General features: G+C 43.0%; 1 protein-coding gene across 6 annotated transcripts in view; it reads left to right on the forward strand.

The window, feature by feature from the left end:
- The window catches only part of LOC140731902 (protein phosphatase PTC7 homolog), a 137,352-nt gene that overhangs the window by 13,135 nt on the left and 102,812 nt on the right, over positions 1-21,405 (forward strand). For 5 of the 6 annotated variants that reach the window (XR_012099934.1, XR_012099933.1, XM_073053866.1 and 2 more), the window contains exon 2: positions 16,015-16,194. The exons of the other annotated variant lie outside the window; for it this stretch is intronic. Coding sequence is in view for 3 of the 5 variants with exons in the window: in XM_073053866.1 (XP_072909967.1) it covers positions 16,015-16,194 (180 nt within the window). In the remaining 2 variants the exon portion in view is untranslated. The remainder of the gene's footprint in view (positions 1-16,014; positions 16,195-21,405) is intronic. 6 annotated transcript variants of the gene reach the window in all.

The following is a 21,405-nucleotide window of genomic DNA, read 5'->3' on the forward strand; positions in this document are numbered from 1 at the left end:
GAATCTAACTGGTGTAGTCCTATGTGAAATTGGCACTTTATATCCACATCCTCTGCCAGTGCAGATGTGCTTTAAGAGTAAATTTCCAGTGCTGAGCAAGCTATGTGGCAGTCCTCTGTACTATTAAACATTCACTTAACTGATTTTGGCACTTGAAGTGGTTAATTAGTAATTGGCATCTTGATACATTTTCTCAGCCAGATATTGATAGTGAAACTTGTGAAAGAGCAGGGAAGTTGGACAGCGCTATGATATCCTCTGAGTGTCTGTAACCAGTGTAATTACTAATATAAATTAACACAATTTGTGGATTTGTCATAAAAGCTTTGGGAAAGCTAAGGGGTGTCAAAGCACTATATGAATGAAACTAATCTCATCTGCAAGAACGACGAATCAGCATACAGAGAGGAGGTGCAGCAGCTAATGGACTGGTGCAGAGCCAACAACCTGTCTCTGAATGTGAACAAAACAAAAGAGATGGTTGTTCACTTCAGGAGGGCAGGGAGTGACCACTCTCCGCTGAACATCGGCTCCTCGGTAGAGATTGTTATGAGCACCAAATTTCTTGGTGTTCACCTGGCGGAGAATCTTAGCTGGTCCCTCAACACCAGCTCCATAGCAAAGAAAGCCCAGCAGTGTCTCTACTTTCTGCGAAGGCTGAGGAAAGTCCATCTCCCACCCCCCCATCCTCATCACATTCTACAGGGGTTGTATTGAGAGCATCCTGAGCAGTTGCATCATTGCCTGGTTCAGAAATTGCACCATCTGGGATCGCAAGACTCTGCAGCGGATAGTGAGGTCAGCTGAGAAGATCATCAAGGTCTCTCTTCCCGCCATTACGGACATTTGCACTACACGCTGCATCCGCAAAGCGAACAACATTATGAAGGACCCCACACACCCCTCATACAAACTCTTCTCCCTCCTGCCCTCTGGAAAAAGGCACCGAAGCATTCAGGCTCTCACGACCAGACTATGTAAGTTTCTTCCCCCAAGTCATCAGACTCCTCAATACCCAGAGTCTGGACTGACACCAACTTACTACCCTCTTCCGTGCCTATTGTCTTGTTTATTGTAATGCCTGAACTATTTTGTGCACTTTATGCAGTCCTAAGTAGGTCTGTACTCTAGTGTAGTTTTTTGTGTTGTTTTATGTAGTTCAGTGTAGTTTTTGTTTAGCACCATGGTCCTGAAAAAACGTCATCTTGTTTTTACTATGTACTGTACCAGTAGTTATGGTCAAAATGACAATAAAAAGTGAGTTGAGTTTACTTGGCTTGACTTGAGTCGTGGTTGAAAGAGATTGCACTCCAAGAATCCACGTTATATATTGAAATATGGAAGGTAGGTGGCTCTGTTGGTTAAAAAAAATGGAAATCAAATTCTTAGAAAGAAGGCACAGGATCAGAAGATATAGAATCCTTGTGGGTAGAGTTAAGAAACTGCAAGGGTAAAATGACCCTGATGGGTGTTATGTACAGGCCTGCGAACAGTGGCCTGGATGTGGGTGCAAATTACAATGGGAAAAGGGAACTGTTGCGATGTTCATGGGGGATTTCAATATGCAGGTGGATTGGGGGAAAGTCTGGTTGGTGCTGGATCCCAAGAGAGAGTTTGTAGAATGCCCATGAGATGGCTTTTTAGAGCAGCTTGTGGTTGAGCCCACAAGGGAAAAGGCAATTCTAGATTGGGTGTTGTGTAATGAACCTTGTTGTGTTGTGATTAGGGAGCTGAAGGTGACAGTGATTATAATATGATGGAATTCACCCTGCGGTTTGAGAGGGTGAAGTAAAAATCAGATGTATCAGTGGAGTAACTTAATACTCAGCAGTTGTGGCAGGGCTTGAAAAATGTCTCCTGTTATAAAGTTAAATCAAGTGACAGCAGGGCTTTATTTCTAGATGAGCTCACCGCTTGCTTTGACCGTGAAAATATGGAGGAACCATCACGAACTCGACATCCCCTGATGATCCTAAGAGCTCAGGCTCTGAGGCTGATGTGCGAGCAACCTTTCGGAAGGAGAACCCACAAAAAGCATCTGGCCTAGATGGGATAACTGGCCAAGTACTAAAGACTTGTGATGATCAACTGGCTGAAGTGTTCACTGAGATTTTTAACCTCTTGCTTCAGCATGTGAGGTACCCACCTGCTTTAAGCATGTTTCAATTCTGTATAATTGCCCAAGAAAAGCATGGTGACCTACCTCAATGACTGTTGCCCAGTAGCACTTGCATTCATGGAGATGAAGTGTTTTGGGAAGTTGGTGATAAAACATATCAACAATTGCCTGAGAAGCAACTTGGATCATCTCCAGTTTTCCTAGTGGAGCAACAGGTCCACAGCAGGTCCTATCCCGTTGCTCTTCACAATCGTGGAACATCTGGATAGCAAAGATGCATACATCAGAATGCTCTTCATGGACTACAGTTCTGCATTCAATACGATCACCCCCTCAACTAATTAATAAGCTTCAAGATCTTGGACTCAATACCTCTTTGTACAATTGGATCCTTGACTTCCTCACTTGCAAACCCCAGTCAGTTCAGATTGACACCAAAATCTCCACCATGATCTCCATCAGCACAGGTGCACCTCAAGGCTGTATATTTAGCGCCCTGCTCTATACTTATGTCTGTGGGGCATATAGGAGGGAGATTGAAAATCTGGCTAAGTGGTGCCACAACAAAAACCTGAGCTGATTATGGACTTCATGAGAAGGAAACCCAAGGTCATGAGCCAGTTCGCATCAGAGGTGGAGAGGGTCAGCAACTTTAAATTCCTCGATGTTAATTGTTTGAAGGATCTATCCTAGGCTCTTTACAAAGAATTACAAAAAAAGCATGACAACACCTCTATTTCCTTAGGAATTTTTGGAGATTCGGCTTGACATCTGAAACGTTGACAGACTTCTACAGATGTTTAGTGGAGAGAATATTGACTAGCTGCATAACAGCCTGGTATGGAAACACCTACCTTGAATGGAAAATCCACTAAAGAAGTGGATGCTGCCCAGTCCATCATATGGCCCAGTTCCAACCATTGAGTACATTTGCATGAAACGCTGTTACAGGAAAGCAGCATCCATCATCAAGGACTCCCAACCACCCAGGTCACGCTCTCTTCTCTCTGCTGCCATCACGAAGAAGGTAAAGAAGCCTCAGGATTCACAACGTTGGATTCAGGAACAGTTGTTACCCTTTAACCTCAGGCTCTTCAACCAAAGGGGATAACTCCCTCAACTTCACTTGGCCCATCATTCCCACAAGCATTGGAGTCACTTTCAATGATTCTTCATCTCTTGTTCTGGATATTTATTGCTCGTTTATTTATTATTATTTCTTCCTTTTTGTATTTGCACAGTTTGTTGTCTTCTGCACTCCGGTTGAACACCCAAGTCAGGAAGTCTTTCATTGATTCTGTAATGGTTATTATTCTATAGACTTATTGAGTATGCTCACAAGGAAATGAACTTTGGAGTTGTACATAGTGACATCTGTACTTTGTAGATAAATTTACTTTGAACTTAAAGTTAACTAGAGATATAAGAGAGGAGCTAGCTGAAGTTGATTGGAAGTGGATACTACCAGGGATGACAGCAGAGCAGCAATGGCTGGAGTTTCTGGGATCAATTCGGAGGTCATATGAAATAGCAAAATTTACTTTGAGGAGGCTCGACGATTGAACATAAACATAGAATATAGAGATGTACAGCACATTACAGGCCCTTTGGCCCACGATGTTGTACTGACATGTAACCTAGTCTAGAAACTGCCTAGAATTTCCCTAGCACATAGCCCTCTATTTTTCTAAGCTCCATGTACAGTATTATGGACAAACTTAATGAATATTTTGCATCAGTTGCAAATGTCACTTCAGTTTTGAAAAGGAGGGAGGCAAAAGACAGAAAATTAGAGGTTAATTAGTCTGATGTCAGTGGTGGGGAAGATGTTGGAGTCCATTGTTAATGATAAGGTTTCAGGATACTTGGAGGCATATGATTAAAGGCAAATTTTTACATGCCAAATCTTTTAGAATTCTTTGAGGGAAATAATGGATAGGAATGACAAAGGAGAGACAGAGGATGTTGTTCACATGGATTTTCAGAAGGTATTTGACAAGGTGCAGCACATGAGGCTGCTAAACAAGATAAGAGCCGATGGTATTACGGCAAGGATACCAGCATGGATAGATTAGCTGACTGGCAGGTGGCAAAGAATGGGAATAAAGGGGGTGTTTTCTAGTTTGCTGGTCAGTGTTGGGACCACTTCTTATGTTATAAGTCAATGATCTTGATGACAGAATTGAGGGATTTGTGACTAAGTTAGTGGATGATACAAAAATAGATGGAGGGCAGGAAGAAGCAGGGAGTCTGCAGAAGGATTTAGACAGAGAATAGGCAAAGAAGAGACGGGTGGAATACAGTGTAGGGAAGTGTATAGTCATGAACATTGTAGAAAGAATAAAGGCATAGACTATTTTCTAAATGAGGAAATTAAGAAATCAGAGGTGCAAAAGGATTTGGAGGTCCTCGTACAGGAAAGCAAATACAATGTTAGCATTCAGTTTAAAGGGCTAGCATAGAAAAGCAAGGATGTAATGCTGAGGCTTTATGAGGCATTGGTTAGATTGTACTTGGAATATGATGAGCAGTTTCACTTACTTACTTTATTGTCACCAAACAATTGATACTAGAGCGTACAATCATCACAGTGATATTTGTTTCTGCGCTTCGTGCTCCCTGAAGTACAAATCGAAGTAAGTATAATAAAAATTTAAATTATAAATCATAATTAGAAAATAGAAAACAGAAAGTAAGGTAGTGCAAGTCAGGTCCAGATATTTGGAAGGTACGGCCCAGATCTGGGTCAGGATCTGTTCAGCAGTCTTATCACAGTTGGAAGGAAGCTGTTCCGAAATCTGGCCGTATGAATCTTCATGCTCCTGAACCTTCTCCCGGAGGGAAGTGGGACAAAAAGTGTGTTGGCTGGGTGGGTCGTGTCCTTGATTATCCTGGTAGCACTGCTCCGACAGCGTGCGGTGTAAAATGAGTCCAAGGATGGAAGATTGGTTTGTGTGATGTGCTGGGCTATGTTCACAATCTTCTGCAGCTTCTTCCGGTCTTGGACAGGACAACTTCCATACCAGGTTGTGATGCACCCTAGAAGAATGCGTTCTACGGTGCACCTATAAAAATTAGTGAGGGTTTTAGGGGACAGGGCAAATTTCTTCAGCTTTCTCAGGAAGTAAAGGCGCTGGTGGGCCTTCTTGGCAGTGGACTCTGCTTGGTTAGACCAAGTCAGGTCATTTGTGATATTCACCCTGAGGAAATTAAAGCTTTTGACCTGTTCCACCTGCGCACCACCGAAGTAGATGGGGTTGTGCGGTCCGCTACTCCTTCTGAAGTCAACAACCAATTCCTTCGTCTTGCTGACGTTGAGGGATAGGTTATTGCTATTTATAGGTTATTGTTTTGGGTTCCTTATCTAAGAAGGGATGTGTTGGCATTGGAGAGGGTCCAGAAGAGGTTCACGTGAATGATCCTGAGAATGAAAGGGTTAATATATCAAATCAAATGAAGTTTAATTCAAACCATACATAGATAATGCCAATTGAGACCATTGCTCTGGGGCCAAGGTGCAAAAATACGTGCGTTCAAAATAGCGAGAGAACAAAGAACATAGTCATGTAAGGCAACATATTTTTAGTCCAAGACCTTGAGTCATGAGTCATGCAAATTGATTGTTCTTAGCAGTCCAGCCTGTAAATCCACCAATCCAACTCTGGAGGGCAGCACTGATGGGAGAGGCCACCCCCAACCGAACGCAGATGCCACGCTACAATATAAGTCCGTGGCTTGAGGCCTAGTACATGCTACAACAGAGGCGACACTGCTGTCTCACTTCCTGTCTCGTCACCAAACAAGGCAAGCAGGCCTGGGGCAATCGATGTCCAACAGGATCTTGCGATCACAAAAGAAACGTCCAAGACAGTCACGGTTTCACTACAGGCCACCTTCGCGCCAACTCGAAAGCACCAACTGCATGGTTTGCACCCAGGTCAGCTCTTCTGAATCCAATCCTGCTCTTCCTGCGGCCTGACTCAAATTCCTCTGGTGCGACTGGTGCGACCCGCCATCTCTGAACCGCCTGCCAGTTCTAATGACACCCCGGGCAGCTACTCCGAACAATGAGCAGCTCACTGATGTGTAAACTTGTTGGACACATAGTCATTGGAGTTAAGAATAGTCTTACTATGTATAGAAACACATTTAACAAAGAAACAAACGCCTTTGGTTGGCTTCAGAGAGGCTGTTGAATGTATGCTTATAGGAGGGGAGAGAAAGGATCAGCCATTATTGAATGGCGGAGTAGACCAGACTTGATGGGCCAAATGGCCTAATTCTGCTCCTATGTCTTACGGTCTACCTGCCACCATCTTACCGGAAGTCTTGTGAGCTTGTTATGAGCATTTGATTGCTTGGGGCCTGTACTCGTTGAAGTTTAGAATAATAAGAGGGGATCTAATTGAAACCTGCTGAATATTGAAAGGCCGAGAGAGAGTGGACATGGAGAGGATGTTTCCTATAGTGAATGAGTCTAGGACCAGAGGGCACAGTCTCAATGCAAAGGTGTTTCTTTTGGAATAGAGATGAGGAGGAATTCCTTTAGCCAAATGTTGATGAATTTGTGTAACTCATTACCCTGGATGGCTTTGGCGGTTGATAGCTTATTGATTAGTAAGGGTCTCATAGGTTATGGAGAGAATGGGGTTGAGAGGGATGATGGAATCTGCCATGGTGGAATGACAGAGCAGAGTCCATGTTCCTATATCTTGTGGTTCCATGACAGGAGACTGGATAGTTGGGGGATGGACTCAGATTCTGTGACTGTGAGTGAAACTCTGGGAATGCTACATTGCTTCCAGGTGCTAAGGCTAAAGATGCCTCTGAGAAGTTACAGAACATTCTCAAAGGGGTGGGCAGCCAGAGATTTGGTACTCATTAGTTGCAAAGACTTGGGTAGAAAAACGGGTTCTACAGAATGACTAACAGACGTAAAATGCTGGAGGAACTCAACAAGTCAGGTAGCATCTATGAGGGGATTGAACAGTTGATGTTTCAGACTGAAACTTTTCTTCAGGACTGGAAAGGAAGGGGCCAGAAGCCAGAATAAGATTTGGGAGGGGAATTAATACAAGTTGGCAGGTGTGCGGGAAGTTGGGTGGGGGAGAGAGATGGAGCAGCAAGCTCGACGATGTAAGGAGCAGAAGGAGGAGGAAACAATAAGAGAACAGTGGCACATGGAAGAGAGAGGAGTAGTGGAACCAGGGAGTGGTGATAGCCAGGTGAGGAGAAGGGAGGAGTGAGAGGGGATGGAAAGAGGATGGAGGGGAAAAATTACTGGAAGATAGATAAATTATGTTCTTGCTATCAGGTTGGAGGCTATACAGACGGAATATGAGGTGTTCCTCCTCCGACATGAGTTTGGCTTCATCATGACGAGCCCATGGACAGCTACATCAGAATAGGAAATTAAATTGAAATGGGTAGCTACTGAGAGACCCTATTTTTTTTTTGTGGCAGACAAAGTGAAGATGCTTGACAAAGTGGCCCCTTTGTGTTTCACTGATGTTCATGAGATCACACTGGGAGCACTGGAAACAGTATATGACCCCAACAGACATGCTGGTAAATCGAATATTTGGGCTGTTGAATGATGATGAGGCAAGAGCAGTAGGGGCAAAAAGAGCCATCAAACACTTCTCATCTGTAATCCCTTTTATTCCTGAGATCATTCTCATGAACCTTATCTGGACCCTCTCCAATATCAGCACATCATTTCTTAGATATGGGGCCCAAAATGACCAGAATACTCTGAGAGTGGCCTGACCAATGCCTTATAAAATCTCAGAATTACATTCTTGTTTTTATATTCTAGTTCTTTTAAAATGAATGCTAAGATTAAATCTTCTTTCCTTACCACTGCCTCAGCCTGCAAGTTAACTTTCAGGAAATCCTGCACAAGGACTCCCCAAGTTCTTTCGCACTTCTTTTCTGCCATTACTGAAAATGATATGCTGTACGTGGAGGCTCAATGTGCGGGAAATGGAAGAAATACAGGTGGGGGATCAATGATGGTTGGAACAGAAACCCTTTGCCTTCCACCTATCACCTCTCAGCTTCTCACTTCATTCTCGCCAGTGTCTTCACTGTGATGCCTTTTACATGTACGTCCTTATCATATATTTAATTGGCAATCAACATAGGTCTTTGCTCTGGCCATTGTGTCACAGTAGTGACAGCCTCCAGTCCAAGAAACTTTGATCATCACTACTGATGACAAATATTCTTTTGAAGACCTTGCTTACCTCTTGGGGCTGCTGACTTTTAAAGGACCTGTTCTCACCCGTCACCTTTTTAATATTAATATGCCTGTAGAATCTCTTGGGCTTTTTCTGCCAGATTCACCTCATACCCCTTTCTTGCTCTCTTGATTTTCCTCTTGGAGTACTCTTACACATCTTGCAGTCTTGGACGAATTCACTTGTTTCAGATTCCAGAAACTCAAATGTACTGTTTGTATGCCTCCTTTTTCCTGGCCACGTCTTAATATCTCTTTTTAATTAGGGTATCCTGAAGCTGCTAGCTTTGCCCTTTACATCAAACTTACCTTGTTTAAGTAAAATCATCAAAAAGGTTATTTATCAGTAACTTAATAGCATTTTGGCATGAAGCAACTGTATGTATGTTTTCCAGTCTGGACAACACCATAACACAGACAAGGTTTTAAATGATGTCAGCTTAAACCATGATGATGGTAACATTTCTTATGACATAATTCACAATGGCATGTTACTGGACGGACTGGAAGATTTGGTGGGACTTTCTGGTACAGTCCTAAAGTGGTTTAAAGTGTAATTACAGGACATGTAATACCATCTGAGAATCTTGTTCTCGCCCACAGAACCCTTTCCCATAACTTACAAATCCCCTAACTAGAGTGTGCCTCGGAGTTGCAGAGGCTGACCAATGACAGAGACTGGACTACTGTTACTCCCCCCCCCACACACAGTATCCAAAGTGATTTGCTTGTTGTGTATGGCACTGGTATCAATCCAGAGATTACTGCCCTGGTGGTCTTGCTTTTCACCTTTCTACCTAGCTCCCTAAAATCTCACATTTTCTACCTATGTCATTGGTGCCAATATGTACCAAGACTTCTAGCTGCTCACACTCCCCCTTCAGAATGCTGTGGACCCAAACTGATGCATCCTGACCCTGGCACCTGGGAGGGAACATACCTTCCAGGTGTCTTTATCGCTTCCGTAGAATCTCGTCACCATTTGTCTAACTATGGAATCTCCTATCGCTACCTCTGTCCTCTTCACCTCTTTCTCCTTCTTTAGAGACCTGGTCACTATGGCTGTGCTCGGAAGGTTGCCCCCTAAATGGTATTCAAAATGGTACCCCTGTTGTTCAGGGGAACAGTACAGGGGTATACTGTACTGGCTGCCTGTTTTCTTTCCTTCCTTTTGTGACAGTTCATTCAGTTATCTGCTTCCTGCAACCTAGGGGTGTCTACTTTGCTGTGACTCCTATTTGTCAGTTCTTCAGTCTCCCAAATTAACTGAAGGTCAAGCTACAGCTCCTGGTCCTTAACATGTTCTCTGAGAGTTGTAGCTCAGTGTGTCTGGTGTAGATATGATTATCTGGGATGCTGTAGGTCTTCCAGAATTCTCACATCTTACACAAAGAACAAAACACTACCCCTGGAATTATACTCACTTCTCTAACTATACCTGAACAGACAAGGAATGAAAAAGAGGATACTTGCCTCACCCAAGCCTAATCTCACTAAGCCAAAGCCTCTGACATTGGCTCACTCCAGCCATGGCTTCTTTGCTTGACACCTTATTTTTATTTGTCCTTGCTAATGAACCCCATTAATTGAATGCCATAAGGATTGCTCTGTCAGTGAATGGTAGAATCTGGGGAGAATTGATGATAGGTTGGGGAGAATGTAATTGTTATTAATATAGGATTTTGGTGTAAGTGGGTAATTGATAGTCTGTGCTGAAGAAACTGTCAATGATTCCGTGGCATCTCTGATTTCAGTTGTCAAGGCTCAGCAATGGAAATTCAATCTCCCTCTCCTGCCCTTTCCTCCACCTCATAAGTACGGTTTGGTCGAGGGACGACTGTGCAAGTGCATGGACGTCAGTGAGTTAGACCAGCATGAAGAGTTTAAAAGGAGACAGTTTTTTCTTCAGCAGTTTAATTGAGGGACGACTGCACAAGTGCGTGGATATCAGTGGGTTAGACCAGCGTGACAAGTTTAAAAGGAGACAGCTTCATAGAGCGAGCGACATAGTAGGAGGGCTTTGGTTCAACGGGGATTTGGCGATAACGGGTCGAGGTGAGGTAGGTTACCTGTGAAGAATAGAAACAGGAAGTATATCTGTGAGGCCGATGTTCTGTACTGGGTGTTGGATGCAGGATGTCCAGGAGACTCCCATCCTCCCGGAAGGTCACTTCTGCGTCAGGTGTGTCGAGCTGCAGCTCCTTGGGGACCGTATTAGGGAATTGGAGATGCAGCTCGTTGACCTCTGTCTCATCAGGGAAAGTGAGTATGTGATAGAGAGGAGCTACAGGCAAGTAGTCACACCGAGACCTCGGGAGACAGATAAGTGGGTAATAGTCAAGAAAGGGAAGGGCAAGAGTCAGATACTAGAGAGTACCTCTGTGGCTGTCCCCTTAACAATAAGTGTTGCTTGGAAGTAAGTACAGAGGAGATGTTAGGGGTAAGTTTTTTACGCAGGGAATGGTGAGTGCGTGGAATGGGCTGCTGGCGGCAGTGGAGGAGGCGGAAACGATAGGGTCTTTTAAGAGACTCCTGGATGGCTACATGGAGCTTAGAAAAATAAAGGGCTATGGGTAAAGCCTAGGTAGTTCTAAGGTAGGGACATATTCGGCACAGCTTTGTGGGCCGAAGGGCCTGTATTATGATGTAGGTTTTCTATGTTTCTATGTACTCCTGCTTGAGTACTGCTGGGTGGGGGCGGGGGAAACAGCCTACTGGGGGGAGCAACAATGGCCCTGTGGCTCAGAAAGGTAGGGAAAGGAAGAAGGCAGCAGCAATAGGGACGCTATAATTAGGGGGTCAGACAGGTGATTCTGTGAACTCAGGAAAGAAACTTGGATAGTAGTTTGCCTCCCAGGTGCCAGTGTCTGGGATGCTTCTGATCGTGTCCATGATATCCTGAAGTGGGACAGTGAACAGCCAGAGGTCACAATACATATTGGTACCAACGACATAGGTAGGAAAAGGGAGGAGGTCCTGAAAGATTACAGGGAGTTAGGAAGGAAGTTGAGAAGCAGGACCTCAAAGGTAGTCATCTCGGGATTACCGCTTGTGCCACGCAAAGGTGAGTATAGGAATAGAAGTGAGGTGGAGGGTAAATACGTGGCCGAAGGATTGGAGCAGGGGGCAGGGATTCAGATTTCTGGATCATTGGGACCTCTTTTGGGGAGGAGTGACCTGAACAAAAAGGATGGGGTTGCACTTGAATTCGAGGGGGACCAATATCCTGGCAGGGAGGTTTGCGAGGCTGTTGGGGAGTGTTTAAACTGCTGGGGGGGGGGGGGTGCTTGTGGAAACTGAATTGAAGAGATGGAGGAAGGGGCTTTTGGCTCACAAATAGAGAAAGCTTGGAGACAGTGCGAGAGGGAGGATCGACGGGTGATAGGGAAGGGATATATGAGGTATGTCTATTTTAAAGCAACAAGCATCATGAAGAAAGCAGATGAGCTTAGAGCATGGATCAGTACTTAGAGCTATGATGTTGATTCGCTCAGGAGCAGGAATGGCTACTTAGACTGCCAGGCTTTAGATGTTTCAGAAAGGACAGAGAAGGAGGCAAAAGAGGTGGGGCATGACACTGCTGATCAGAGATATTCTCACAGCTGCAGAAAAGGAGGAAATCATGGAGGGATTATCTACTGAGTCTCTGTGGGTGGAAGTTTGAAACATGAAGGGATCAATAACTCTATTGGTTTTTTTTTATAGACCATCTAATAGTAACAGGAACATCAACGATCAGATGGGGAGACAGATTCTGGAAAGGTATAATAATAACAGGGTTGTCGTGGTGGGAGATTTTAATTTCCCAAATATTGATTGGCATCTCCCTAGAGCAAGGGATTTAGATGGGGTGGAGTTTGTTAGGTGTGTTCAGGAAGATTTCTTGACACAATATGTTGATAAGTCTACAAGAGGAGAGAGAAGCTGTACTTGATCTGGTATTGGGAAATGAACCTGGTCAGGTGTCAGGTGTCTCAGTGGGAGAGCATTTTGGAGATGGTGATCATAATTCTATCTCCTTTACCATAGCATTGGAGAGGGATAGGAACAGACAAGTTAGGAAAGTGTTTAATTGGAGTAAGGGAAAATATAAAGCTATCAGGCAGAAACTTGGAAACAGATGTCCTCAGGGAAATGTACTACAAAAATGTGGCAAATGTTCAGGGGATATTTGTGCGGTGTTCTGCATAGGTATGTTCCAATGAGACGGAAAGGAGGGTACAGGAACCATGGTGTACAAAGGCTGTTGAAATTCCCGTCAAGAACAAAAGAAAAGCTTACGAAAGGTCAAGGCCTAGATCTGTAGCATGCTATCACCTACACTGGACCCCTACAATTTGCCTTTCGACACAACCGATCGACAGATGATGCAATAACCATATCTACACACCATCCTTACACACCTGGAGAAGAGGTATGCTCTGAGAATGCTGTTCTTGGACCACAGTACAGCATTCAACACCATAATTCCCTCCAGGCTCGACAAGAAGCTCAGTGACCTCGGCCTTCACCCTGCCTTGTGTAGCTGGATTCTGGGCTTCCTGTCAAATCACCGACAGGTGGTAAGACTGGGCTCCCTTATCTCTGCCCCTCTGACTCTTAACACAGGAGTCCCTCAGAGCTGTGTCCTGAGCCCCTTCCTTTACTCCCTGTATACCCATGACTGTGTCGCCACCCACAGCTCCAATCTGCTAATTAAATTTGCTGACGATACTACACTGATTGGCCTAATCTCAAATAATAATGAGGCAGCCTACAGAGAAGAAGTCATCACCCTGACACAGTGGTGCCAAGTGAACAAACTCTCCCTCAATGTTGCAAAAACAAAGGAGCTGGCTGTGGATTACAGGAGGAATGGAGACGGGCTAACCCCTGTAGACATCAATGGATCTGGGGTTAAGAGGGTGAGTTTCTCAGCATACCCATCACTGAGGATCTCATGTGGTCTGTACATACTGGCAGTGTGTTGAAAAAGGCACAGCTGCACCTCTTTCACCTCAGACAGTTGAACAAGTTTGGTATGGGCCCCCAAATCAAGCAAGCAGGATAAAGGAAAATCCAAAGGCATTCTACAAGTATGTGAAGAGCAAGAGGATAAGACGTGAGAGAATAGGACAAATCAAGTGTGACAGTGGAAAAGTGTATGGAACTGGAGGAGATAGAGATACTTAATGAATACTTTGCTTCAGTATTCACTTTAGAAAAGGATCTTGGTGATTGTAGGGATGACTTACAGTGGATTGAAAAGCTTGAGTATATAGACATTAAGAAAGAGAATGTGCTGGAGCTTTTGGAAAGTATCAAGTTGGATAAGTCTCCAGGACCTAGTGAGATGTACCCCAAGCTACTGTGGAAGGTGAGGGAGGAGATTGCTGAGACTCTGGCAATGATCTTTGCATCATCCAGAGGTTCCAGAGGATTGGAGGGTTGCAGATGTTGTTCTCTTATTCAAGAAAGGGATTAGAGATAGCCCAGGAAATTATAGACCAGTGAGTCTTACTTCAGTGATCCTGAGAGGCAGGATTTATGAACATTTGGAGAGGCATAATATGATTAGGGATAGTCATTCTGGCTTTGTCAAAGGCAGGTCATGGCTTACGAGCCTGCTTGAATTTTTTGACGATGGGACTAAACACATTGATGAAGGAAGAGCAGTAGATGTAGTGTATATGGATTTCAGCAAGGCATTTGATAAGGTACCCCATGCAAGGCTTATTGAGAAAGTAAGGAGGCATGGGATCCAAGGGGACATTGCTTTGTGGATCCAGAACTGGCTTGCTCACAGAAGGCAAAGAGTGGTTGTAGATGGGTCATATTCTGCATGGATGTCGGTGACCAGTGGTGTGCCTCAGGGACCCCTTCTCTTTGTGATTTTTATAGATGACCTGGATGAGGAAGAGGAAGAATGGGTTAGTAAATTTACTGATGGCACAATGGTTGGGGGTGTTGTGGATAGTGTGGAGGGCTGTCAGAGGTTACAGTGGGACATCGTTAGGATGCAAAACTGAGCTGAGAAGTGGCAGATGGAGCTCAACCCAGATAAGTGTGAAGTGGTTCATTTTGGTAGGTCAAATATGATGGTAAGATATAGCATTAATGGTAAGACTAGGCAGTGTGGAGGATCAGAGTGATCTTGGGCTCTGAGTCCAGGTTGACACTGTGGTTAAAAAGGCATATGGTGCCTTGGCCTTCATCAACTGTGGGACTGAGTTTAAGAGCTGAGAAGTAATGTTACAGCTATATAGAACCCTGGTCAAACCCCACTTGGAGTACTGTGCTCAGTTCTGGTCACCTCACTACAGGAAGGATGTGGAAGCCATAGAAAGGGTGCAGAGGAGATTTACAAGGATGTTGCCTGGATTGGGGAGCATGTCTTATGAGGATAGGTTGAGTGAACTCGGCCTTTTCTCCTTGGAGTGGCGGAGGATGAGAGGTGACCTGATAGAGGTGTATAAGATGATGAGAGGCATTGATTGTGTGGATAGTCAGAGGCTTTTTCCCAGGGCTGAAATGGTTGCCATAAGAGGACACAGGTTTAAGGTGCTGGGGAGTAGGTACAGAGGAGATGTCAGGGGTAAGTTTTTTGTACAGGGAGTGATGAGTGTGTGGAATACGATAGGGTCTTTTAAGAGACTCCTGAATAGGTACATGGAGCTTAGAAAAATAGAGGGCTATGGGTAACCCTAGGTAATTTCTAAAGTAAGAACATGTTCAGCACAGTGTTGTGGGCCGAAGGGCCTCTATTCTGCTGTAGGTTTTCTATGTTTCTATATTTTGTCTGATCATCTTTTGAAAAGCTCCTAAGCTAATAACTTTGGCCAAGGTGTGCCCTCTTTCCTTAATATCTTTAGTAGCACATTCTTTTGATAAAACTGCAAAGGAGCTGTTTCCAAGCTACATTTACAAGGAGCAACTAAAAGGAGCACTGTCTGAGGAAAACAGCAATCATCATCAAATACCACCAATACCCAGGCTTCTCGCTGCTGTCATCAGGAAGGTTGTAAAAGACCCACAGGACCCACACCACCAGATTCAGGAAAAGTTATTACCCCTCAGCCATCAGGCTCTTGAACCTGAGGGGATAACTTCACTCAACTTCAATCACCACACCACTGAATAGTTCCCACAACCTATGCTCTCACCTTCAAGGACTCCTCATTTTATGTTTTTGATATTTATTGCTTATTCATTTATTATTATTATTTTGTTTGTTTTGTTTTTGCACAGTTTATTGCATTTTGCATATTGGTTGTTTCCCACCTTGAATCTTTCTTTGTATTTACTGTGAATGCCCATAAGAAAATGAATCTCAAGATTGTATAGGGCGACATTATGTACTTTGATAATAAATTTACCTTGAACTTGCACTTTTAAGCTGTGAAATTTTTTCTCATAAGTGCAATAGAGATTTCCATTCTACTTACTACGTCCCTGTTTTTAAGTTGCATTTAATTCATAGAATAATAGTTTGAAGGAGGCTTATAACTTAGTTTATGATGGTTCTTAATGCATTTGCAAAGGCCTAGATGGATTCCATTTCAGATGGAAAGTTTGCTGGACTGAGTGCTCTGTGCTTCTGTCTGCTTTCCTAAAAACATTGGTCCAGTCACAAGTCTTAGTGAATCAATTTTTCGATGTTCTATTTTTGTTGCAGGAGTTGCAGATGGTGTTGGAGGATGGTGGGATTATGGTGTGGATCCATCTCAGTTTTCCACTACGCTGATGCAAACTTGTGAGCGGCTTGTTCAAGAAGGACTGTTTGTTCCCAGTAACCCAGTGGGCATCCTGATGGCCAGTTACAAAGAAATGCTTCAGAATAAGGTTCCATTGTTGGGTTAGTGGAAGATTTGTTTTTTTGTACTGTGAAGGAAACCTGGCTGAGTAAATTCCTAAATGTTTGCATGTATTAAAAACCGTATTCAGAAAATGGGGTTTTATTCAGGTGCATTCAGTTGTGGAGTTGCATTCTACTGTATACTGTTTAATGGCATATGAACATTGAGATTTAATGTAATGTAGTTTATTAACATTATTACAAACCCCATTTCCAGAAAAGTTGGGATATTTTCCAAAATGCAATAAAAACAAAAATCTGTGATATCTTAATTCATGTGAACTTTTATTTAACTAACAAAAGTACAAAGAAAAGATTTTCAATAGTTTTACCGACCAACTTAATTGTATTTTGTAAATATACACAAATTTAGAATTTGATGGCTGCAACACACTCAACAAAAGTTGGGACAGAGGCATGTTTACCATTGTGTTGCATCACCTTTCCTTTTAATAACACTTTTTAATCGTTTTGGAACTGAGGACACTAATTGTAGTAGATTTGCAATTGGAAATTTTGTCCATTCTTGCTTGATATAAGACTTCAGCTGCTCAACAGTCCGTGGTCTCCGTTGTCTGATTCTCCTCTTCATGATGCGCCATACATTTTCAATAGGAGATAGATCTGGACTGGCAGCAGGCCAGTCAAGCACTCGCGCTCGGTGTCTACAAAGCCATGCTGTTGTAGCCCGTGCAGAATGTGTTCTGGCATTTTCCTGCTGAAATAAGCATGGACGTCCCGGGAAGATACGTCGCCTTGATGGCAACATATGTCTCTCTAAAATCCTAATATACACCTCAGAGTCAATGGTACCTTCACATACATGCAACTCACCCATGCCGTGGGCACTGATGCACCCCCATACCATCACAGATGCTGGCTTTTGCACCTTTCGCTGATAACAATCAGGATGGTCATTTTCATCTTTGGCACGGAGAACTTGACGCCCGTTTTTTCCGAAAACTAGCTGAAATGTGGACTCATCTGACCACAGCACACAGTTCCACAGTCTTTCAGTCCATCTGAGATGAGCTCGGGCCCAGAGAACTCGCTGGCGTTTCTGCATAGAGTTGATGTATGGCTTCCTCCTTGCGTAATACAGTTTCAAGTTGCATTTCTGGATGCAGCGACGGACTGTGTTAAGTGACAATGGTTTTCTGAAGTACTCCCGAGCCCAGGTGGCTATAATTGTCACAGTAGCATGACGGTTTCTTAGGCAGTGCTTCCTGAGGGCTCGAAGATCACGCGCATTCAACAGTGGTTTCCGACCTTGCCCTTTATGTACTGAGATGTCTCTGAATTCTCTGAATCTTTTCACAATATTATGTACTGTAGAAGTTGAAAGACCTAAATTCTCTGCAATCTTGCATTGGGAAATGTTCCCTTCGAACTGACTAACAATTCTCTCACGAATTTTGGCACAAAGGAGTGGAGCCGCGACCCATCCTTGCTTGCAAAGACTGAGCCTTTGATGGACACTACTTTTATACCCAGTCATGATACCTCACCTGCTACCAATTAGCCTGCTTAATGTGGAGTCTTCCAAACCGGTGATACTTGAATACTCTGTGCACTTTTCAATCTTATTTTAACTCTGTCCCAACTTTTGTTGAGTGTGTTGCAGCCATCAAATTCTAATTTGTGTATATTTACAAAATACAATTAAGTTGGTCGGTAAAACTATTGAAAATCTTTTCTTTGTACTTTTGTCAGTTAAATAAGGGTTCACGTGAATTAACATCACAGATCTTTGTTTTTATTGCATTTTGGAAAATATCCCAATTTTTCTGGAAATGGGGTTTGTAGTAGTAAGTAGTTCCTTCATTGTGGTTGTTATAGAGTTGGCTGGTTAAACTAGAACTAGATCTGGTTACCTGATGGTGTCATTTGGAAATTTGCTGATCCAGTTTACCACATTAATATCCAGATCGTTCATATAGATTATAAACAACACCAGACGCAGCTCTGATCATGCAGCATGCCACTAGTCTAAAGCCTCCAATCAGGGAGGCAACCATCTACCACTACTCTCTGGCTTCTCCTGCAAAGCCAGATTAATCCAATTTACTATCTATTGTTAAACGACTTGCTAAAGTACATGTAGACATAATATTCTGCCTTGCATTCATCAGCTTTCCTGGTAAAGTTCTTATATAAAAAAAAAAGCTGTGCATGGTAAATCATGTTTAACCAATCTTACAAAGCCATGTTGACTATCCCAAATTAGTCCCCATCAGGATGAAGGGTCTTGGCCTGAAACATCATCTGTTTACTCTTTTCCATAAATACTGCATGGTCTGTTGAGTTCTTCCAGTATTTTGTGTTATTGCTCGGATTTCCATCATCTGCAGATTTTCTCTCGTTTGTTGGTCCCTGTTTATCCAAATATTTTGTATCTGGTCTCTTAGCATATCTTCCAATAACTTGCTTTCTACTGACATCAGACTCACTGGCCTATCATTTCCTGGCTTATTCATAGAGTGTTGCTTAAACAAGGGAACAAAATTAGATATCCTTCAAACCTCCGGCACTTCACTTACGGATGTTATAAGTATCTCTGCTAGAGCCCCTGCAAGTTTTGCACTAGTGTCCCATAAGGTCTGAGGGAACCCTTGTCAGATCCTGGGAATTTCTGCACCCTATTTTGCCACAAGGCAGGAAACAACTTTTCTTTTGTAATCTGCATACGGTCCACAGCCTCACCGCTGTTTTGCCTCACTTCTATAGTTTACATTTTCATCTCCTGAGTAAAATACAAATGCAAAAAAATCCATTTAAGATGTCCCCCATCTCATTCAGCTGACCACTGTGTTCTTCCAGAGGGCCAATTTTATCCCTTGCTATTCTCTATATATCTATAGAAGCCCTTAGATTCTCCTTCATCTTGTGTGCTAGAGTAACTTTCTGCCTTCTTTTAGCCCTCCTGATTTCCTTTTTAAGTATTCTCTTGCATTTCTTATACTCATCTGTTCCTTCCTGACTATATTTGCTATGCACCTTCTTTTTCTTAATCAATCCTCAATATTTCTCGAACACCAAGGTTCCATAAACTTGTTATCCTCGCCTTTTGTTATGACAGGTTCATACAAACCCTGTATTCTCAAAATTTCACTTTTGAAGGCCTCCCACTTACTAAGTGCACCTTTGCCAGAAAACAACCTGTCCCAATCCACACTTGATCCTTTCTGATACCATCAAAATTTGTTTTCCTTCAATTTAGAATCTCAACCTGAGGACTGCACCTATTTGCCCTTGAAGCAAATGGCAGTATGATTACTAGATGCAAAGTACTCTCCTAGTCTCATTCACACTCTTGTTGGAACCTCTCTGTACCGATTAAGGAAACTTTCTGAACACATTTGATAAGCTGTCCCATCGGGCACTTTTACAGCACAGGGATTCCATACAATATATAGTCGGCCCTCCTTATCCGCGGGGGATTGATTCCAGGACCCCCTGCGGATACCAAAAAACGTGGATGCTCGAGTCCCTTATTTAACATGTCTCAGTGCGGTGGACATTAGGACCTGGCGGCGCATCTCTGAATCCGGAGTGTTTCTGTTCACAAAAATAATCACGATCACGATTGAAAATAAGGTGGAAGTAATAACGCGATCGGAAAGAGGTGAAATGACATCGGTCATTGGAAAAGCATTAGGCTACAGTCGGTCAACGATCGGCACAATCTTAATGGAGCATGTGAAAGGCCCTGCCCCGATGAAAGCTACAATTATTACTAAGCAATGCAATGGTTTAATTATTGAAATACTTATGTTTCTTAAGTATTTTATGCATAGAAAGGTGAAATATGTATTATATACTAAGAAAAACATTTGACTAACTGACGCTAAATAATACCGGATGTACCTGTTCCAACTTCAAAACCGTCTTAAAGACGGACTCAGGAATGGAACTCATTCATAACCTGGGGACTGCCTGTACTTTTAAGTCATTTCTAGATTACTTATAATACCTAATACAATGTAAATACTGTGTAAATAATTGTTATACTGTATTGTTTAGGGAATAATGACAAGAAAAAAATAGTCTGTACATGCTCAACAATGAGTGCTGGAGAGAGAACTTGCGGGTTTTCCCGATCCGCAGTTTGTTGAATCCGCACATGCAGAATCCACGGATAAGGAAGGCCGACTGTATGTAAACTTAACATCACCTACTGTCTTTCAGTATTTTTATGAATTACTTACCAACAAATGACTTGCAGTTGCCTGGGTTATAGAACACAGCACAGCCTAACCTAATCTGAAGATCAATCTAATGAATCCCTCCTACATAGCCCTCCATTTTTCTGTCATCCATGTGCCTATCTAAGATTTTCTTAAATGCCCCTAATATACCTGCTTCTACGACCATGCCTGCCTGGAAGGACATTCCATGCACTCGCCACTCTGTGTAGAAAAGCTTACTACTGATATCCCCTCTTCCTCCAATCATCTTAAATTATGACTCCTTGTATTGACATTTCCACCCTGGGAAGAAGTCTCTTGATTGTCCTCTTATCATCTGTACATCACTATCAAATTGCCTCTCATCTTCCTTTACTCCAAAGAGAAAAACCTTAGTTTGCTTAGCCTATCATTTAAGACGTGTTCTCTAATCCAGGCAGCATCCTGTTAAATTTTATCTTCAGCTTCTCTAAAGCTTCTACATCCGTCCTATAATGAGGTGACCAGAACTAATCACAATAACCAGGGTTTTATAGAGCTGCAATTTTATCTCACGGCTCTTGTGCTCAAACTAATGATGGCCAGCACACCACTGGCTGTCTTAACTACCTTATCAAGTTGCTCAGCAACTTTGAAGGATATCTCTGTTTAATTGGCACTCAAAGGGCTTCAATTAGCAGCTAGGTCAAAAAGCAGATTTATAAATTAATTGATCTAAGTGTTGGAGAGGAAATCATAAATAGGAGATTCTGCAGGTGCTGTAAATCTTGAACAACACACACAAAATGCTGGAGGAACTCAGCAAATCAGGCAGTATCCATGGAGAGGAATAAACAGTCAATGTACACAGTCCTGCGAAGTATCTCTGCCCAAAATGTTGACTTTGGGCAGCTTTGGGCAAATGTTGTCAGCTTTGGCTGACGACCTTAATACCTTTTACTGTAGATTTGAGAGGATCCATCTTACACCTGTCCCTCCCCCCTCTTCGGTCTCTCTTCCTGCCTTCCCTCGACCATCACTCACC

The sequence above is a fragment of the Hemitrygon akajei genome, chromosome 8 (genome assembly GCF_048418815.1).
Source record: "Hemitrygon akajei chromosome 8, sHemAka1.3, whole genome shotgun sequence".
Classification (NCBI taxonomy): domain Eukaryota; kingdom Metazoa; phylum Chordata; class Chondrichthyes; order Myliobatiformes; family Dasyatidae; genus Hemitrygon; species Hemitrygon akajei.